This window comes from Grampus griseus (assembly GCF_964374135.1).
Source record: "Grampus griseus genome assembly, chromosome: 7".
Classification (NCBI taxonomy): domain Eukaryota; kingdom Metazoa; phylum Chordata; class Mammalia; order Artiodactyla; family Delphinidae; genus Grampus; species Grampus griseus.
Genome location: NC_139001.1, coordinates 18,191,132 through 18,211,934, shown reverse-complemented (window position 1 = coordinate 18,211,934; position 20,803 = coordinate 18,191,132). Strand labels below are relative to the sequence as shown.

General features: G+C 60.2%; 1 protein-coding gene across 3 annotated transcripts; it reads right to left on the bottom strand.

The window, feature by feature from the left end:
- Positions 1-752: 752 nt before the first annotated feature.
- OBSL1 (obscurin like cytoskeletal adaptor 1) lies at positions 753-20,348 on the bottom strand. 3 transcript variants are annotated; one of them, XM_082657834.1, is made up of 21 exons: positions 19,012-20,348; positions 17,198-17,467; positions 16,862-17,113; positions 16,394-16,696; positions 15,925-16,221; positions 14,384-14,656; positions 13,054-13,326; positions 12,140-12,412; positions 9,069-9,341; positions 7,929-8,204; positions 7,568-7,855; positions 7,104-7,379; positions 6,213-6,482; positions 5,801-6,073; positions 4,517-4,783; positions 3,623-3,735; positions 2,927-3,083; positions 2,588-2,749; positions 2,178-2,282; positions 1,607-1,876; positions 753-879 (listed from the first exon to the last, which is right to left on the bottom strand). In XM_082657834.1, the coding sequence occupies exons 1-21, from the start codon at positions 20,021-20,023 to the stop codon at positions 872-874; spliced, it is 5,691 nt and encodes a 1,896-aa protein (XP_082513960.1). In that variant the 5' UTR covers positions 20,024-20,348; the 3' UTR covers positions 753-871. The 3 variants fall into 3 exon arrangements, with proteins under 3 accessions (XP_082513960.1, XP_082513961.1, XP_082513962.1); XM_082657835.1 differs by lacking the exons at positions 753-879; positions 1,607-1,876; positions 2,178-2,282; ... (7 more) ...; positions 7,568-7,855; positions 7,929-8,204 and adding an exon at positions 8,381-8,456; XM_082657836.1 differs by lacking the exons at positions 753-879; positions 1,607-1,876; positions 2,178-2,282; ... (8 more) ...; positions 7,929-8,204; positions 9,069-9,341 and adding an exon at positions 11,449-11,734.
- Between the last annotated feature and the right edge of the window lie 455 nt (positions 20,349-20,803).

Genomic DNA, 20,803 nt, shown 5'->3' with positions numbered 1-20,803 from the left:
TGGCCGCCAGAAGGGAGGACCTATCTCAGGCTGCCTGGCCTGAGGGGAGAGCCTCCTCCCAAGCTCCCGAGGGGCTCCTGAGGGACGCGAGTGTGAGCCCCGCTGGGGTGTGCTCAGGGTTGTGAGTGTGTCGCCTGTGTGTGCGTGCGTGGAGGGGTGGGCTTGGAGAGGACACTGGGACCCCTGCCTTAGATTTCTGACTGGTAGGGCTTCTCCGAGGGTGGCCCTGCCTCCTCTCCCACTCCTGGGGTCCCATGGGCTACTCTCCTGCATGTCTAAGTGGAGGAGGTCTACCTTCCTCCCCCATCGCCTCCACCTCTCAGCCAGACTCATCTAAGACTTCTTGTCTTTGTCCATGGGGCAAACTGCAGCAGCCCTCACCCTGGTCCCCTGTCCTCTGCAAGCCACCAGCCTGAGGGCAGTGGCAGGGAATGGGGGTGGGCGGGTGCTGCTCTGGGCTGGGTCAGGGCAGGGGGCTGGGGGAGGGGCTTCAATGCACGGTGCATGTCTGGTGTCGGTCATGCCACCCTGGACACCTCATGCTTCTGTCTCCCCCCCACCCCACCCTGTTTGACATCTTTTATAAACGTGCCAAACTGTGAGGCTTCTGCCAGGAGTGGTGGTCTTTGGTGGCTGGTACTTCCATGGGCCAAGATGGAAGCACTGCAGCCCTTGGTCCCCTGTGTCACTCACTACACAGGGGCTCCAGGCAAGTTCTGCCCTCCCACGTCTCACAGAGAGCCAGGAAAGGGGCTGCACCACTTTTATTGTCTCCCAACACCTCTGGTTCCCCTCCCTCCCCACCCCTTCCCAGGGTAAGGGCATGCGCCTTCCAAGCTGTCCGAGGGCACCCGCCTGGCCTGGTTCGGTCCTAGCTACCTGCGGAGGAATGACTGCGAGTGGGGCTGGGGAGACAGTGGGCACCACAATCCTCTCCCCTGGCAGAGCCTGGGCACCCACACAGCAAGAGCTGGGCCCTCACCCTCTGAACCACCCTTTCTAGGCCTCTGTCAGGGCTGTCTGTGGGGGCAGGAAAGTGAGGGTGGCCAGTCAGAGGTGGGGAAAGGTAGGCACCTGAAGGGAACACAGGAGTTCAGGTGGAGAGGGGGGCACCTCCTAAGTGGAAGAGGAAAGAAATGGGACTAGCAGAAGCCCTCTGCCCAGGCGGAGCGCAGCTTGCTGAGATGGGCAGGAGCCAGCTGGGCAGAGAGCAGGAGAGGGTGAGGGACAGGCGGGGGGCACAGACCAGGGGCTGGTAGGTGGGAAGGAGAGGAACTTGGGTACAAATGGGGCATTCAGGAGAGACGAACATGGTCCAGAGGCAGGAGGGAGTAAGGAGAAGCTCGGACAGGAAGGGGTGTAGAAAGGTGGAAACAGCTGCCCTGTACCAAGTGGTTTCTGTTGAGAACACGGGACTCCCTCCTCTCCTCAGCCCTGGCTGTGAACTCCCGCCTCCCCATTCCACACCTCCAACACATCTCAGAACCAGCTTGCCGTCCCAAGTCTTGGAAAATCTGCAGGAGGTGTGTCTCAGCCCACCAGCTCCTAGGAGACCCCTGGCCAGCCGACCTGCCTTTCTGACCTCTGCCCCGTCGGCTTTACTCACCCTCTACCAGCAGCCGTGTGTGGGCGCTGTCCTGGCCGGCCTGGCAGCAGTAGGTGCCCTGGTCCTCAGGTCGCACGTCATGGATGACCAGGCTGTGGGTGTGGCCATGACTGCGCAGCTCGTACTTGTCTCCCGGGCACAGCGCGACCCCCTCCCGCAACCAGCACACTTGGCCCCCCGAGCGGGACACAGTCACCTCCAGCACCGCCCGGCGGCCGACCAGAACTGTCTTCTCGCGAGGGGGGCGGCGGCATATCTGGAGAGGCAATGCTGGGGGTGGAGGATGAGGGCTTAATAGGGACACGCTGGGTCCCAGGAGGAGAGACGCATCTTCCCTCCCGCTGTGGCCTCCACTCCTGGTCTTAGACCTCTATGCCACCACCCCGTTTCTCTCTACCCTCAACCCAAAGTCTCCTGCTCCCCAGGAAATACACTGTTCTCTGTGATCCGCCCCCGGAGAGCCCCGGGAGGAAGGGGTGGGGAAGGTAGGGTTCCTCGGACCAGCCGCCAGCTTGCCAGTTCCAGGGGTAGACAGTGTTCACTCCAGGTCGTCCATGCCCCAGTTGCTTACCCTCCACCTCCAGCTGAGCCACGGACTGGGCGGGTCCCGCCTGGAAGCGGACCTCACCAGTGTCCTCCGCGCGCAGCACGCTCAGCACCAGAATGTGTTTCTTCCCTGGGGGTGAAGGGGGCGCTAGTGAGGCCGGAGCCGCCTCTGGGGAGGGTTCGGGGATGAGGGTGGGGCCAGAGTAGGTCCCCGGGTCGGTTCGGAAGCGGTAAATGTGCGCTGGGCGGGGCGGAATTGAGATGCCGAGGGGTAAGAGGGCAGGTCCAGGACCGAGGGCTCAGAGCTGGGGGCCAGGGAGAGATCGAGAGACTGCTCCTTGGGCCGTGGGGCGGGGCCCATTTGGCCTGGAGGTGGGACTTATCCTGGTAGGGCGGGGCAGCGAGGGGCCAGAGCGGGTAGAAAGTCGGTCAGACCTTCGTGTCGGATGCGGACGCGGCCTCCGGGTCTCAGCGGGCGGCCTCCGAGCTCCCAGCTCCCGGTTGGCTCGACCTCCGACACGGTGCACTCGAACGTGGCTCCGTCGCCTTCGCGGGCGCGCACCGACAGAAGCTCGGAGAGGACAGACACCTTGCGCTCTGGGGCGGAGCCGGGGCCGTGAGGTGGGCGGGGCGGAGCGGAGGGGGCGGTACCCTGCCCCGCCCTCGCCCCCCGCTCCCCTCCTTAGACGCCCCAGAGCAGGACCCCGGGGCAAGTCCGGTCCGCAGACCCCGCACCCACAGCAGTGCCCCGCCCGGGCAGCGACCGGTACCCACCGCGAACCACCAGGTGGACGGGCCCGGCTCGGGCCATCCCCACCACGCAGCTGTAGGTCCCGGCGTCCAAGGGACCGCAGCGCCGCAGCTGGAGAAGGCGGCGGGTGCCGAGGGCCTGGAGTCTGAGCCGAGGGCTGGGGGTGAGCGGTTGCCCGTCCTGGGGGCGGGAGTTGCAAAGGGTCGCGGTGAAAGCTCGTCTGGGCACAAACGGCCCCTGCCCTCCTCGTAGGCGGCCGCTCCCTCTGTTTGTGCCAAGCGGTTTCGAGGCACGTTTATGCTGTGGAGCAGGGCCGTCCTGCGCCTTCCGGGACCTCGCCAGGAGTCTCATTGGGAAGGTGTCACCCTTTGGGGACGTTAGGGCTGAGAACGGAGCCACGGGCGCGGGAAGCCTAGAGTCATGTACTGCTCATACCAGCCATGCGTGTGGATTCTGGACCAGGAAACCTGGATTCAAATATGGGCTCTACGTCTGCCCCTGGGCAATACTTCACCCCACGGCGCATCAGTCTCCTTATAGATAACATGGAGATAATAAGACCTGCCTCATAGGGCTGCTGTAAGGTTTAGAGGATCAAATGTAGAGTAAATCTTAGCACAGTGCCAGGCGCATGGCTCAGTGAGTATTAGTTATTTCTGTTGGGGGTTGTTACTGATGTTATGATGCCGAGGTGGGCTGGGCTGGGGCTGGGCTCTGACCTTCTCCCAGGTGACATCAGCCAAGGCCTGGGAAAGTTCACACTCGAAAGTAGCTGTGTCACCCTCGGTCACTTCTAGGTCCTGTGGCCCCCGCACAATGGTCACTGGGGCCTCTGGGAGTGGGAGAAGGCAGACACATTGGGCACAAGGGGTCACTGGTGGGCACATTTAGACAAGGTGATCAACAGAGGCCACCAGTGAGTGGAGCGCATGCTGGGACAAAGTGGTCCAAAGGGGATGCTGGTCAGTGGGGGGGACATGCTGGGGCTAGAGGGGCATAGTGGAAACTGAAGCAGAGATGCCAGTGGAGCTACCCATAGGCAAACGTGGTCAGTGGGGGCCACACTGGCTGGAATGGACAGGAGACACTGGCCAGTGGGGGACACCATGGGCTCACAGGAGCAATGGGGGAACCCTAGAGCAGATGTGGTCGGTGGGGAACAGACCAGGGCTGCAAACAAAAATGGGAGATACTGAAACAGAGTTGCCAACGGAGTCACCCTTTGGCATAGTCAGTGGATTGTTGGGACTTGGGTGGTGAGAGGGGCACACTCAGACAGGCAGAGGGGGCTGCAGCAGGCAGGCGTGGTCAGTGGGCTCACACTCAGAGTGGCCAGCAGGGCCATGGTCAGGCAGACAGACACCACACAGGCACAAGCACCTCACAGCAGCACAGTCAGTGGTCCATTGGGACGGGGGGGTTGGTGGAGACACACTCAGGCAGGGCACTCACTGGGGCCACACATGGCCAAAGGGTCAGGGGAGTCAAACTCTGGCAGGGAGGTCAGTGAGGGCCACACTGGGACAGGGTCAGTGGGGGCCACACGGGTAGTGGGATCGGTAGAATCACACCCAGAGCTGTCAGCAGGCAGGCAGCGGTTCCAGAGGCCGCACCTCTCACAGTGAGTCTGGCTGCACAGCGCAGGGCATCCGCAGTGAAGGAGATGCAGCCCGAGTCGGCCAGGCCCAGGCCACTGAGTACCAGGCAGTGAGCGTGGCCCTCTGCGTAAATTTGGCATGTGGTCCCCGGCTGCAGCCGGACTCCACCCCGGGCCCACTCCCCGGTCACATCCTCCTGGGACAGCTCCAGCTGGAAGGTGGCGCTGCCCCCCTCGATGACGGTCACATCCTCCAGAGGCCGCAGCACCCTTAGCTGCCTTGCTAGTGGGAGGAGATGGGGGAAGAAGGAGGATGAGGGCTCCAAATCTGGGCGGGGCTTTCGGGCCCCCCTCCCCCCCTCCCCCCCTCCCCCAGCCCGCCACACACACCTTGGCTCTGCCGGCACCACCCCTAACACCCAACCTTGTAAGGCCTTATAGAACTAAGTTCAGAACCAGGGTGCAGGAAGAAGGGAGCAGAGCCATTCAGACTTGGGTGGAGAGAGGGGCTTACTAGGGTTAGGAGAGGAGATACATGAAGGGGGTGATGTGTGGTTAGGGGGGTGAGGAGTTTGGGTGAGGGGTGCTGTGACACTGGAAGAAGCACAGAATTTGAAGTCAGACACACCAGGACTGGACCCTGCCACATAGTTTGTGTGCTGTGTAACCTTTGGCAAATTGCTTGACCTCTCTGGGCCTCAGTTTCTCCAGCTATACAAGGTTAATAGCATTGAGACATGGGTTTATTGTGATTAAATGAATGAAATAAATTAGAAGAGTATACACACCACCAACAACCATTTACCAAGCTCTCTGTGGGTATTTCTCATATTATCCCAGTCAATGTTCCCAAAGACCCTTTTTAAAGAAAACTTGGCTCAGAGAGGTAAGTAATTTGCATGAGGTCACACAGTTAATACCACACCATCTTGGGGGAGTGGGTGCTATTTGCCACCCATCCCTACTTCTCAGCTGGGCCCATGTATCTCGGGGCAGGTGACTGAAGGATAAACACGGCAAGTCTTTCTGGAGTATAATATTTACGTTTATAGCAAAGCCAACTTGGACATACGAAATGGAATGCAAAATCCACATGGACTTCTAAGGTAAATAGAAAACATTAGAAAAAGAAGAGTTTTGCTTTGGGCAGGCTGCTTCAGATCACACTCCTGGGGGTCAGCCAGGGCTGACTTGCCTTGTGGCGAGGGGCACTTTGGTGGGGGTCTGAGGGGCCCTGGGCCAGCCAGGAGAGACTGTGCCACGGGGCGGGCGATGTGTTAGGAGAGGACGGGGCACTCACGCTTCACGCTGAGCCTGGCCAGGGTGCGATCGTGGTGGCTCTCGCAGCCGTAGGTGCCCTGGTCGGCCAGTACGACACCGTGGATGAAGAGGCGGTAGATGTGGCCATCCTGGGCTGTGGACAGGCGGGAGTCGGGTGGTAGGGGTGCCCCACCTCGCACCCAGCGCACGGCCCCTGCCGCACCCACTCGGCCTGTCTCTACTTCGAGGCACACGTCCTGGCCTTCCTCTGCCCGCACGTCCTGCAGCCGCCGCAGGAACAGCAGCTCCGTCTCTGGGGAGAAAGAGAGAGGGGGCCGTGGAGCCTGGTGGGCTGACCCCCTGCTCCCTCTCAGGGATCTGTCCCCTGTCATGGCCGGGGCTGGGAGAATAGGTTCAGGAACAAGACTATTGTGTCTCCATCAGGACCAAACCTCGAACGTGGAGCCGGGCACTTGTGGATGTGCCCCCTGCTTGGGCAGTCACGGTCCCCGCGTCCTCGAGCTGGCAGCCTCGCACGGTGAATATGCGGCTTGAGCCATTCTGGGCCACCTCTAGCTGGGGCCCTGGGGTGACAATGGCCCCATTGTGCAGCCAAGTGACGTCGGCGTCCGGTGGGGAGACTTCACACCGGAACGTGGCATCATCACCCTCGTGGACAGTGAGTGGTGTCAGCTCTGAGACCAGCTTCACCGGCGGTGGTTCTGGGGGTGGGGTCAGGCAGTGAGGTGGGCTGGGTCTTTCCGCCTCCCTCCTCCTCATCCCCTTTGCATTCCCTCACCTCCAGTAACAGGCCCTCATCCTCCAGTTATTGAATAGAACCTTCCTGAGGACCTACTGTGTGTCAGCCATGAGGTGTTTCAAAGGACAAGACGTCAACGCCCTGCTACTCCTAGCCACTTCCACCCAATGCTGGCCTGGCACCCACCTCTCTGACTCCCTAGTAATAGTAGGTCATTTACTATGGACCCAATTTATCTCATTTAACTGTCACAACAGCCCTATAGGACAAACATTATCCCTCCACTTTGGAGCTGGGGCTCAGAGAGTTTAAGTAAGTTGCCAGTGTCACACAACTACTGGGAAGCAGAATCTAGATTGGAAACTGGTGTGGGTGGCGCTGACTCCAGAGCCCTGCTTTTAACCACTGGTCCGTGCCCCTCCTATTATTTGAGGGTTCCTGGAAAAGGGAGCCCTGAGCCCTCATCCCAGGAATAGTCACGCATGCATGGGTTGGAGCCAGAGGCAGAGAGGTGGGGTCGGGGCGCGGGGGCCCAGAGTGGTTCAGGCGTGTGGCCCTTGGGGTGTGAGTGGTGCACTGTTACCTTCCACGCTGACGAGGAAGATGCGGCTGTCCTGGGGCGTGTCGCACAGGTACTCCCCGGCGTCCCTGCTCCGGGCCCTCTGCACCCGCAGCACCTGCCTCGCCCCGTCCTGCTCCAGCTGCACCCGCCCCTGGCTTGCCAGGCGCTCCCCGTCCTTGTACCAGCGCACAGGGCCTCCCGGCCCGGAGAGGTGCACCACCAGCTCCAGGTCCCCGCCTGGGGTGCTGCGAACCCTCGTCTGGGCTGCCTCGGGGTCCACCACCCGCACGGGGGGCTCTGTGGGCTCAGAGCCGGAGGTCACCAGGAGGGAGTGGCTCGTGGGCTGGGAGGAGGGCAGTGGGAGGCAAGACAGGGAAAGGGACCGAAAGCAGTGGGGCAGGGGGTGGGCCAGGTGTGCTAGAGAAGGGGGAGACTCGTGGGTTTCGGGGTGCGACTCTCAGGCTTCCTGCCCGGGCTATACTCACCAGCCACTTGGACGGTGAAGCTGAGGCTGGGCGCCCCCGGGGCTGCCCCTGCCTGGCAGGTGTAGAGGCCTGCGTGGACCGGGTCTGCAGCCCGGATGCAGAGGATACGGCGGGGGCCCTCGGCTTGGAGCTCCAGGCCCTCACCCTCCTGCACCGGCCTCCCGTTGTGGCTCCAGAAGACGAGGGCGCCAGCCCGGGACAGTTCACAGCTCAGCACCAGCGGCTCCCCGGGGGCCACGCAGAGCGGGCTGGGGGCTGCCTCTGGGGCAAGGAACTGGACTGGGGGCTCTGGACAGAGAGGAGAGGTATCAGCTCGGTGATGCTCCCACCTCCCGCACCTTGGCTGGCCGGGAGCACCCACCAGCCAGGCTGACGTTGAAGGTGACGGCTTCATCACGAGTCTCGCACACATACTCCCCGGCGTCCTCAGGCTGGGCGTGGGGCAGGGTCAGGGTGCGAGCGGGCCCCTTGGCACCCAGCTGCAGGGCATCTGACGCGTCCACCTCCAGCCCATCCTTGTACCAGCGCACCTGGGACCCAGCCGGGGCCACCTCGCAGCGCAGCTCCACGCGCCCTGGAACCCCGAACTGCAGGTCCAGGGAGCGGGCCGCCGGGTGCACAATCCTCTCTGGAGTGGCTGGTGGGTGGATAGAGAGAGGGGAGAGTGGGCTCGGCCAGCAGGCCTCTACCTGCCTCCCCACTGGATTCTCAGCCCTTTGCAGGGCAGCTCTTGGGAACGGTGCCACTACAATCCGTGGGCACTCACCGTGTGCCAGGTGTTGTGCTAAGCGCACTGCAGCTCTTTGCTCAGCTACTCCTGACATTCCCTATTGTTGGCTTCACTTTACAGATGAGGACCTGAAGCCTCTTTATAGAGAACTGACTTGCTCTAGGTCACACGGGAAAAAAAGAGGTAGACCCACACTCACAGCCACATCTGTCTGACCCCGATGCACATCCCTCCCTACCCCCACCCGCACTTTCTATCCCCTTTGCCTGCTCTGCCTCCGATCACCACCCGAAAACCCCTCTATTTTCCTTATTTGCTGCCTGTCCACTCTCACGAGAAGGCAAGCTCCATAAAGACAGGTTTTCTCTCCCTGGTTCACTGCTGTATCCCTCAGCATTCAGCACAGTGCCGAGCACATCAGCATTTGTTGAATAAGTGAATGAATAACTCTCCCTGGTTCACTGCTATATCCCTCAGCATTCAGAACAGTGCCGAGCACATCAGCATTGGTTGAATAAGTGAATGAATAAGTGCTCCTGGAGGCTGGGCTCTCTCCACCAGGTCTCTGGTCATCGTCCTGGTATGATTTGGGCAAGTCAGGGCTCTCTAATGGCTGAGAATGAGGAGGCTGGGGGAGGGGGAAGGCTGGACAAGGGGAGAGCCGTGTGCAGCAGTCAGGGACCCTGAAGGTGCAAGAACTGGGAGGGTTGGGTGTCTGTCCCTCAGCCTCCTGCCTCTTTTCCTCCCCAGGGTGTCCCAGAGACCGCCCACCTGTGACGGTGACAGTGAAGAAGGCTGAGTCGTCTCCAGCGTCGCACACGAACTCGCCCCCGTCCTCGGGCTGGGCAGCAGGCAGCACCAGGCGGCGGCGGGGCCCATCACTCTCCAGCACCAGGGCCTCACTCTCCTCCACCTCCAGCCCATCCTTGTACCAGCGCACGGGGGCGTCCTCCCGCGACAGCTCACACATCAGCACCACACACTCCAAGCTCACGGCGACCAAGGTCACCTCGTCCCGGGGGTGTATGATGCGCACCGGGGGTTCTGTAGAGTGGGGACAACCACAGCCTGTCACAAACTCACCGTCAGTCTCCCTGGAGCCATCTGGCAGCATGAAGCCCCGGTCACCCACAATCATAAGAGTAATAAGGATAATAATAGGCCCGAAATCTGTTCTCTGAAATCCCTGGGGCCAGAAGTGCTTCAGAATCCACAATGCTTCCGATTCCAGAAATGGTGCGTTCATCATACATCACCTACCGCCCTCAGCCCCCACTGTGGTCCCCCCATAATCAATCACATTAACATTTCTGCAGTGTAACAGATTCACCCTGAGCAGGCTACTTAGAAAGTACAAATAGCTTCACAGAGTTAAGTTCGGATTTTACTGAAATGACTTTTAATACCAAACTTACAAGAAGCCTTTTGATTTTGAGCAGTTTTTTTTTTAATTTCAGAATTGTGGATAAGGGATGGTGGATTTGTAATAGCAAGTACTTATATACAGCTTGCTAGAGTTCCAGGAACAGTCATAAGCACTTTACACCCTCGTAGCAATCCTAAGGAGTAGGTATTATTTTATACCCATTTCCCAGATGAGGCAACTGAGGCATGGTGTGATTAAGCAACTTCCTTATGGTCATAGCTGGCTATACCTACTCAAGGGCAGGAGGAAGAACTACCATCTGATAAAGGGAGGGTCAGACTCTGCAAGCAGTGGTAAGGACTCCAAGCCAAGGCTTGCAGGAAACAGTAATGAATTTTGCATCTGTGCATGAGTTGTCAACACCTAAGATTTCCCCAGGGATATTAAATGCTGTTTCTAGGAGTTCATCTCCAGCTGCTCTGGAGTGGTCAGTCTCTCACAGAAAGGAGCCATGGCAATATTGGTGGTGACCAGTGCACTGAGCCCGGGCCTGCCCATGCTTTCACGTACCTTGGAGGTCTCCCAGAATCAAGTCTCCACGACACTTTCGTGTTCCTTTAGCATTTGGCCCCCTTGTGGCTGGGCTGGGGAACTGCTAGCTTCCTGGTCTAGGTCTTTGCAGAGGCGTGTAAGGGCAGATGTGCCCACCAGTGCACACTGAGCCCTTGCCTCCGCCTCCTCCCTAACTGGGCTTATTCTAAGAGTCTACAGGATGCAGGCTGGTTCTCTGAGGCCCAGCACCACCAGTAGATTGCAGAGTGCGGCTGCCTGAGTGGTGGGGGAGGTGATGGAGGCAGTGGAGTGAGAATGGGGTGCAGCCATGGGGCTGGGGTGCCTGCACAGCTGTGGCCCACAGCTTGGCATCAGACTTGATTCTCCTGGTCCACACAAGGTGTGTTGTGTGAGCCTCTCACGAAGAATCTGGTGTTTTGCGGGAGGCCAGTTATGAGCTGGAATGTGTGTGTCTGCGGCCATTATGTCTGGCCAGGGGTTGGGGCGGGAGAGGTTGAAGGGATTCACTACGGGACAGAATGTGTGCAGAAAGGCCTCTTCGGCTTTGTGACTTGTGTGCTTCTGGGGTGCAGGGAGTCGGGGGGCCCTAAGTAGCTCAAGCCTAGGCTGAAGCATTGTTCCTAGGGCAGGGCAGGGACAGGGCAGGGTAACCAGATGATGCCAGCATCAGGATGGTCGCTCCAGTGCAGCCAGTGGGTTCTTCTGTGCCGCCCAGAGCTGCCTAGGTCCCACCCTCCCCATCCCCCTCACACACGCTGGGATTGGCGCTGTGGGCTGCAGTCCCAAAGTTTCTGGCACTGAACCGTCACTTCCAGAGTCCTCCTGTGCTTTCCCGATTGGAACATTCTCCCCCCACCTTCAGCCCAAACCCTGACCCCCACTTAGCTAACTCGGCCGCTGCTCCAGATGGCCACTTCGAAGGCACTTCCTGCCTGCCAACCAGGTCAGCAGCCCCCAGCTTTGGGTACCCACTGCACCCTATCACGACACCCGGCAACCCTCACTCTGAGACCTTCTAATGTGCCCGGCTCTCCTGCCAGTCTGTGCACTCCCGGAGGGACGTGCGCGCGTGCGTCTGTGAGCTGCTGAGTGGCCGTCCGGAGCCCACCCCGGGTGGCACGGCGACCGACTTTCCCCGAGGCCCTCCCTGACCTCCTGCTCTCTTGAGACCTCACCCCTCACAGCACTTGTCACGAGGTGTCGCTGTACATTTATTTGCGTGTTTATTGGTTAAACACAGGGGTCGCAAACTCAAATGCCCACGGGGGCCAGGTAAGGTAAGGTCAGTGGCTGAAGTGGTCTGGGGGGAGCAAAAAGGAACAGCGGGCAGGGTGGGACAGAGGAATGTGGGCCCCTTGTTACAGGGGCAGCTGCTACTCAGCGCCAGCTGTTCGTCGCCAAGGGGGGAAGCGGGACCAGAGGCGCCGGGTCTTCGGCTTTTTCAAGAGGACGCATAACTCCGGGTTGTTATTTGAACTGTCCTGACTTTGGTAAGACTCTGCAGGCCAAACAAAACATATCTGTGGGCTGTATGGGGCCCTAGGGACTGCCCGTTTGCGACCCCTGGTTAACGGCTGACTCCCCAGCTCTCTGGCAGCTGGGAGCAGGGACCACGTCTGCAATACGCACCAGTGACCTGCAGCACCTGGCCCAGTACCTGACACGTAGAAAGTGCTCAGTAAACGAGCTGGTGGAGGATAGCTATTCCTGGCCCTGGGCGCCGGGGAGGAGCCTGCTTATTCAAACACAGACCCTGGGGTCTTCCGGGCAGGGCCCCCCAGTCCATGCACCTGCAGCCCCCCTCCCCCCTCCCCCACATGCTAGCTAGGGGCTACGTGGCCAGCTCCCGCAAGGGCTCAGGACTGTCCTCTGGTGACCGCGGGCAGCTGGGGTGGGCCCACACCTGTGACAGTGACGGTGAAAGAGGCAGACTCGTCATCGATTTCACACAAGTACTCGCCCGAGTCCTCCAGCTGGACGGCGGGCAGCACCAGGCGGCGGACGGTGTCCTCCTTCTGCAGGAGCAGCGCGGGACTCTCCACCACCTCTTCGCCATCCTTGGTCCAGCGCACCTCGGCCCAGGGCCGGCAGAGCTCGCAGGTCAGCACCACACGCTCCAGGCGCACGGCTGCCACGTACACCTTGCCGCTGGGATACACGATCCACGAGGAGACATCTGGAGGACAGGGACAGCTGTGGCCGGGCGTCAGGGGCTGGGGCCGAGGTGCCTAGCTGCCCCACCTGGTCCACGCCTGTTCCCTACTCCGGGAAGGTGGGCTGTGTGTTGAAGAAGAGGGTCTTCCCTCGGACCATGGCTCACAGCTGCTCGGACAGTCAGTCACAGTTGGGGCACGGTGGCACAGTGGGGACTGTGGTGTCAGCCTCGGCTGTAGAAACTCTTTATATTCTCTGGGTTGGGACAGGGACAATACGAAGGGTAGGACTGGGGAGAGGAGGGTTGGGTGCCCAGATGGAGCTGGGGTCTCCTGCAGGCCTCAGACCTTCTGACCCCTCTAGTGCCTGGGTGCACCCACCCTAGACCCTGCCCTGTGGTAGCACTGCCACCCCTAAAGCTCCCCTTGGAAGATCTTCAGAACAGAGAAGGCAGGCTTTCCTTTGACTGATGTAGCTGTGACTGGTGTGTTTATGACAATGCATTTTCTGCGGGTGACTGAACCTCAGGGTGCAGAGCCTGGTTTGGGGAGAAAGCTAGGGGAAGGGAAGCAGGGGCTGGGAACAGTGGCCCAGGAGTGTACCAGCTGCCCAGGCAGGGGCAGGGCACACCGTCCCCCTCCTGTGGACTGCCTGGAGCCCCACCTGTGATGGTCACGGTGAAGTAGGCGCGCTCGTCCCCAGCGACGCACTGGAACTCGCCCCCATCTGGAGGCTGGGCGGCGGGCAGCACCAGGCGGTGATGGGGCCCCTCGTTCTCCAGCACCACGAAGTCGCTCTCTTCTACCTCCTGCCCGTCCTTGTACCAGTGCACGGGGGCGTCCTCCCGGTCCACCTCACAGGTCAGCATGACGCACTCGGAGGTTATGGCGTGCACGAACACGTGCTCCCGGGGATCCAGGATGTGCACGGGGGGGTCTGGGGGGAGCAGAGATGGGGTCACACAGACACCCCAAAACAGGAGACATGAGTGCACACTGGCTGCTTGGCTGGGGTGGGGTGCTCTGGGGCAATGACACGGACGACTGAGGGCGTGGCGGGTGAGGTGTGACAGATCACATGGCACTGGAGGGCTCTGTGAGTTCCCAGAGGATCAGAGGGGGGTGGCTGGGGACACAGAGGGCTTTGTCTAGGCTGAGAGGAGGTCACATCAGGGCCGTACTTGCTGCTTTTTCAAGGAAGCCCCCGGAGGGCTGATCGCAGGACGGGGAAGAGGTGGGAACAATTTAGTGGTGATACCGTGGGGCAGCGCTCCCTATCACTGGTACATTCAGGCAGGGGCCAGAGGACCTTCTGGCAATGGGGCCACTCAAAGTGAGAAGATGGAGCTGGATCAGTGGTTCCTGAGTTGTTCTCCCAGAGTGGATCTCCAGGCTCTGTCCTGGATGTTCTGGCTCTGGAGGGCTGGGGGAGCCTATGCACTTACGGCTTCCAGGGTGGTTCCGAAGCAGCCAGACATGTACTGGCTTCTGAGAGCCTCTGGACCACTGCACCTAAAACTTCCTTTTGACCCTGGCCACCTGGGGCAGTGGGATAGGCAGTCCTGGGTGTGAACCCAGCTAGGGTATTTGCTGCCGTGTGATCGTGAGCAAGTTGCATAACCTCTCTAAACCTCAGCTGCTTCATCTGTGAATGGAGATGTACTGCCCCTCACATAGTTGTGAACACTGAATGCAAGTGTACATTTGAAGTATACAGCATAGGAACTGGCTAGTAGGTGCCTAACAAATGTTAGCTCCCACCTCCCTTCCCTTAATTGAACTGAGGCCCCCCCACTTTCCCACCCGCAAAGGCTACATGGGGGCCAAGTGTGCTGGAGGGTGGTGCATGGGCAGTGTGATCTGCAAACATGTCCCCTTGCCCCCTAGGGCCCTTCGGAAGGGACCCCCGAGCAGGCAGACCAGGGGGGCAGGGTTCACACAGCCCCCAGGGTCAGCCTCAGCTTGGGGGAGCCCAGGCCGCCACGGTTCCTGACCTTGGACGGAGACGCTGAAGAAGGCTGAGACCCCTTCCGTTCTGCACTCAAACTCGCCACTGTCCTGGACCTGGGCCTCAGGCATGATCAGGCGGTGTTTGCGCCCATCCATCTTCACCACCAGCGACTCGCTCTCCTCCACCTTCTGCCCGTCCTTGTACCAGCTCGCTGGGAAGTCCACCCGGGAGAGCTCACAGGTCAGTACCACCCGCTCCGAGGTTGTGATGGTCAACGACACCTTGTCCTGGGGGCTCAGGATGTGCACCGGGCTCTCTGCTTGGGGAGAGGTGTGGTCATGTGCGGCACCCTAGTTGTGCTCTGCTACCCCAATAAACACCCCACTCCAGGGTATGTGCTCAGGGTAGGGGGGTGGGCACATCAGGCTGGATGATTGCCATCGATGCATTTGCTGGTTTTAAAAATTAGTTTTGGGCTGGGACTTCCCTGGTGGTCCAGTGGTTAAGACTCCACGCTCCCAATGCAGGGGTCACGGGTTCAGTCCCTGGTCGGGGAACTAAAATCCCGCATGCCGCATGGCGCAGACAAAAAAAAAAAAAAAAAAAAAGTTTTAGGCTTAAGACCAACTCTTAAGAGCAGTGGTTTTAGTGTGCATAAGAATTCCCAGGGAGCCTGCTGAAAATGCAGATTCTTAGGCTCCTCCCCCCAAGCGTGCAGGGGCCCGGGAATCTGCATTATAGACCAGCCTCCACATGACTCTGATGTTAGTGAACCTGGGTTGCACTTTAGAAACGCTGCTCTGGTTGCTGGTTATTTCTCACTTTGTCCTCCTCTTGGGATGCTGGCAGCTAACCACCTCAAGGCCCTGCACTTGGGCACTGAGGAATTCCTTGACTGGCCGTACAAACTCCAGCAATGGTGCAATGGCAAATGCCAGCATGTTCCCTGCACTTTCAGACCCCCACCAAGATCTGTCGTCCTCGGGGAGGCCTCATTCCCTCTCCTGCCCTCTTTCCCCAGGTGGCAGAGTGTGATTCTGAAGCCAGACTGCCTGGGTTCATAATCCAGCACCAGCACTCGTTAGCTCTGTGACTTTGGGCAAGTCACTGAACTTCTCTGTGCCTCAGTTTCCCCACTTGTAAAACGGGATGACAAAAGAACCCATCCTGTAGGGCTGTTGAGAGGATTGTGCTAATTAACATATACAAAGCGATGTAGGATTGTGCCTGGCACACAGAGAGTTGCTCCGATAGCGTCAGCCGTTACGCGATAGGGCAGGAAGCAGTCAGGGACCTGGAGCCGAGGTCTGTGTCTCTGAGATGACACACATGACAGAACCCTGCACAAAGTGCCCCAGAGAATTTCGCTATGATGCTGGATAACCAGGGGTCCCCCATATGTTGCGCACGAGTTGAAACTGAACCTCAGGATCACTGAGCCCTCTACCTGAGCTAGCTCACCATGGATGCCCCTTACTCTCCTGGCCCAGGTGTGAGAAGCAGCAATAGCATCTGTCTCATTGTGCTAACGGGACTTCTGTGTCTTGACCCTCTCTGCCCACCCTGGTCCCCACCTGCACGAACCTTGGATGGTGAGGGCAGCCGAGTCCTGCACACCTGGGCAGCTGAAGCCAACCAGGGCCCCGCTGTCCTGGTGCCTGACAGCTTGCAGGATGAGTCTGTGCTGCAGGCCCTTGTGCTCCATCCGGTACCGCAGGGCCCCAGGCTCTACCTGGCCCTCTGGCTCATTACTCTTGAGCTCTTCCCCATTAAGGAACCAGGTGCCCTGGATGATGGTGGAGAGATCGAGGGAGAAGACGGCATCTTCCCCGTCATATACCTGCACGTCGTCCAGACCGGCCACCAGGCGAGCTGTGGGCACTGAGATGGGACAGAGTTCGGCCATCAGAACCAGGGGGCAGAGGGCAGAGACTGGCAGGTAGAAGGCATATAACAGGACAGGGACTGAGGGCCAGGGAAGGGAGGAAGGTGATGGGGAGGGTGTGACTTGGGGTGCAGCGGTTGTCAGCCTGGGCTGGCGGGACCGACTCACCGAGGTGAGCAGACCCATGGAACACGACATGGGAGCTGCGGCCGTGTTCGCTGACGGTGCAGACGCGGAAGCGGTAGTCGCCCTCGGAGGGCACACAGTCTCCCGGCACCTCCACGGCCCCAGCTTTCTCAATGCTGAAGCACTGGATCCAGTCTTCTGAGCCCACCTCCTGCCGTTCCAGCCGGTAGATGAAGGGGGTCTCGGGAGCTGGCTCGGGAGGCTTCCAGGTCAGCAGGACCGTGTTCTTGTGGCCCTTGAACATTTCTGCCAACACTGGGGGTCCCGGGGGATTGTGCTTGACGCCTGAGACAAAGGCAGGGTTTGCGTCCGAGCCCTGCGCCAGCCTCCCACAGCCCTCTGACCTTAAGTCCACTTTGCCAACCCAGACTGTGGCATCTGATCACCTTCCAGCCCTGACCCTCCTGTCCAGCCCTTGAGGAGGCTGCCTAGGGATTTTCAGGCCCTCACATTTGACTCTGAGCAGAGTGGTGGTACGGGAGTTGCCCAGGCTGAAGGTGACCTCGCCAGCATCTTCTCGGGTGACCCCTGGCAGGACCAGGGCATGCATGTGGCCGGAGCTGCTCTGGCAGGTGGCCGGCAGGTCCTCCCCATCTCGACTCCAGCGCCCTTCCACCCCAGCCTCGCGGGTCTCCACCAGCAGCACCGCGTTCTCTCCCTCAAAAACATCGAGCTTCCGGGGCAGCCGCTTCAGGATGGGCCCTGAGACACGGATGGGAGTCCGTCAGCCCGGGGTCTGGGCATCTGCCTGCCTCGGTCTCGGCCTCCTCCCACTGGCCAGCCGACCTTTGACTGTCACATTGGCCACGGTGCGCACCCGGCCGCGCATCTCGCACAGGTAAACTCCATCGTCATCTGCCTTCAGCCTGTGGATGATGAGGCGCCGGACCGTGCCCTCCTCGATCTGCTCGTACTTGCGGCACGGCAGCAGCCGCTGGTCCTCGCGGAACCAGGCCGTGGGAATGCGGGAGTTGGGGACTTTACACTCTAGCACCACAATCCCATGCTCCCGGCCCTCCACGTCCTGCAGGGGCCTCGTGAAGCGGAGGCGAGGCTCTGTGAAGAAGGGAGAGACCAGAGAAGGCTCTGGAGAGGGCCCGACCAGGAGAAAGACTCTCCTCCCATCACCTACTGCCTAAACCCACATTAGCTCCGGCCATTTGCTCTTCTCCCAGAGCCAGCAGTCATTGTGAAATCAGAGAAACCCCCAGAAAGGAAGTCAGGGGACCCATATTCTCATCTGACCCTGACACTCGCTAGCCACATCACCTTGACCAAGGCCATTTTCATGATCCTGGATCTCAGTTTCTTTCCTCGTAAAGTGGAGAAAGGGATGGAAGGGCTTGGACCACATCAGTGATTTTCAGATTGTTCCCTGGGGCCCTTCACAGGCACCACACACAATTCTGCAAAGGTCTGAGTTGAATTTCGTTTTGAAAGTACTTTAACCACGTTCAAAACTGCATTTAACAAAAAGAAAGCAGGATGATGGAAGCGGCCAGTGGGCTCACTTGGGCTGCTGGGGAAGCACGTCTGTCTTGTCATGCGGCTCTGGGAAGCTGTGTCATCATGTGGGGCTCTTCTCTCCTCGGGGGGTTAGAGTTCAGCCCTGCCTGGCCAGTTTGTGCGCCTCAAACTGTACCCAAGAGGCCACCACTGTGGCACAGGTGCCACACGCTTCACTGCGTGCCAGGCAGGGGTCAGGAGATTTGCCAACTCTTTTTCCTCTGAGGGAACAAGTTGGGTAATAACTAGTGAGGGTATAATGTCATGAGTTGTGATGAACTCCTATTACGGAGAGCTTTAACTTCCAGTGTGAGTTTGGGGTGTTTTCCCTCCCTGAATTTTCTATTTATGAGCAATGTAAGCAGTTATTAAATACTGTTGGGGACTCAACTTTGATATATAAATTTCCTCTCCTTCACCTTCTTCTTCTTGCAAACCTGAGAGCAGTCTAATGAGTGAATAGTCAAAAATTGCGGGGCATTTTTTCTTTTCTCCCTTTGGTGCGAATCAGGAATTTCTCAATGTGACACCTGCAACCAGGCCTTCCCCATAGGGCTCACAGACTAGACCCAGTTATGTGTGGTTCAAATGTGTATATTCAATAAAATAGACCCCTTGTTCTCACTGACTGACTTTATAAGTACATGTTATAAATTTGGATTTAGAAGTTTACACCCACAAAATGATCTTTTTATCTGTCTTATTTATTGGGGCCCCAGATGGGATTTCCATCCGGGGACAGGTTGGTGAAATAACAAAGAGGTTGAAAAACAGTGAACTACAGGAGTTGTAGGTCCCTCTGGGTCTGTACATGAATCATTCCTTAAAGCCCTTTATCTAAGAGTGGTTTTCCACCATCTGCCTCAGAATCATTTGGGGAGCTTGCTAAGAAGTTCCTGGAGTAGGTACCCTGCAGACCTACTAAATTCGAATCCCTGGGGGTTGCGAGGTGGGCGGGAAATGGCATTTTATTACTTAGCCTCCCTTACTCCCCACCGTCTTCTGGACACTGAGTGGGGCTGGAGTTAGGAGGGTCTGGGAGGGCGCTGGAGGCCCCTCCCCAGGGCCCCGGCCGCCCGGGGGCGCCGCGGTACCTTTAACATGCAGCTGCACGGCACTGAGCGTCTGGCCCGCCGAGTTGCGCGCGGCACACACGTAGAGCCCGCGATCCTTGGCCTGGCAGTAGAGCACCTTGAGCACGAAGCCGCCATCGCGGTCGCGGTACATGAGGCGGCGGCGGTCAGGGAGCAGCGGGTGGCCCTCCCAGTGCCATTCGATCTCGGGCTCGGGCTTGCCCATCACGTAGCAGCGGAACTTGGCGTGCTTGCCCTCGTTCACCCAGAAGGTCTTGGGCGCGCACTTGAGCGGCTCCACCACGGGGTTGGGGGCCTCGTCCGGGTCCTCCGGCGGGCTCTCGGGGGGCTGCTGCACTTGCAGCAGCGCGCCGGCCCGCGCGTGGCCGTGCGCGTTGCGGGCGTGGCACACGTAGACGCCGGAGTCGGGCAGCCGCGCCGCCAGGATGCGCAGTGCCAGGCTCGCGCCCGGGCGGCCCTCGGCGCGGCCAGGTTCGAGGGAGAAGTGGCTACTGTCCCACACTTCGTCCAGCGCCATCCCGTCCTTCTCCCAGTACAGCGTTGGCACGGGGAGGCCCCCCACCTGGCACTCCAGCACCACCTCCGCCCCCCGCAGCACCCACTGGGACCGGGGCCCCGTCAGGAACACCGGGGCGCCCTCCCCGGCCCCGGGCGGCGGCCGCGGGCGTTCGGCAGGCTGGGGCTCGCGCTCGGGGGCCGGCGGCTCCAGCACGGTGACGGCGGCCGCCGCGTAGGCCTCTCCGGCCGCATTGCGGGCGCGGCACACATAGACCCCCGCGTCGGTGGGCAGCGCGCCGCTCAGCAGCAGGCCGTGCTCGGCGCCGTCCGCCGGGAAGCTCAGGCGCTCCGAGGCCGCCAGCTGCTGCCCGCCCTTCTCCCATACGACAATGGGCGGCGGCTCCCCCAGCACCACACACTTGAGCTCGGCCTCGGCGCCACTTACCACCCGCACGGGCCGCGGGAAGCGCAGGAAGCACGGGGGGCTCCCCTGGTCCCCCGAGCCCGCCTTCATCGCGGCGGCGCGGGGGAAGGCCGGGAGCGGCGGCGGGGCCCGGGAGGCGGGGCGCGTTTGGGGACCGGGCGCCGGGACTCGCGGAGCTTTCCCCTGGCCGCCCGCTCCCGGTTCCCCTCCTTACCCTCGGCCCGGAGCTGCGGCTCTGGCGGCGGCGATTCCCGGGCCGGGGCCCAGGGCTCAGGGGGCAGTCCTTCCTGTTTGCCTCCCCAGCGAGGGGCCCCTCAGACTCCCCTGCCTGCGGCCTGGCTTCCTGCTCCGGAGAGCCAAGTCTTCCCAGCCCCCTCCCACAGCCAGGGCCTCTTTCCCCTCCTCCCTCCCACCTCCAGCCGCCAGGTCCCCAGCCGCCCGCCAGGCTTGGGCCTGAGTGGCAGAGGCGCCTGCAGCTGCCAATCCCCAAAATATTCTCTGATGACACAGCTGGAGGACGAGAGCCCAGACTGGCTCCTCCAGGCCAAGTTTAGAGCAGGCGGGACCACCTGGCCCCCGCCCTAGCCCCAGTTCCAGCCCCCGCCCCAGCCCTTCCCCCCAGGACTGGCCCAGCAGCTACGTGGTTGAAAGGGGCCCCAGAAGCTCTGAGGGGCTGGCGCGCTCTGTCTCCCTGACAAGGAACGCTTTTAGGAGCTGGCAGACCCCCAGCTTCCAGGCTCCTGTCCCACCTGGTGTCACCTCTGCGCTGGGTGCTGGGTTGTGACTCACTCTGTGTGTGTGTGTGTGTGTGTGTGTGTGTGTGTGTGTGTGTAGCGGGGAGGGGTTGTACGTGTGGGTCAGGTCACTTGG

Bases quoted from the DNA above. Each gene is read 5' to 3' on its own strand.
- OBSL1 (XM_082657834.1), bottom strand. From the start codon at position 20,023: ATGAAGGCGGGCTCGGGGGACCAGGGGAGCCCCCCGTGCTTCCTGCGC. The intron at 13,327-14,383 runs GTCAGGAACCGT...TGCTCCCCCCAG, and splicing joins CTTCAGCGTCTCCGTCCAAG to ACCCCCCCGTGCACATCCTG. The intron at 6,074-6,212 runs GTTTGGTCCTGA...CTTTCTCCCCAG, and splicing joins TGCCCGGCTCCACGTTCGAG to AGACGGAGCTGCTGTTCCTG.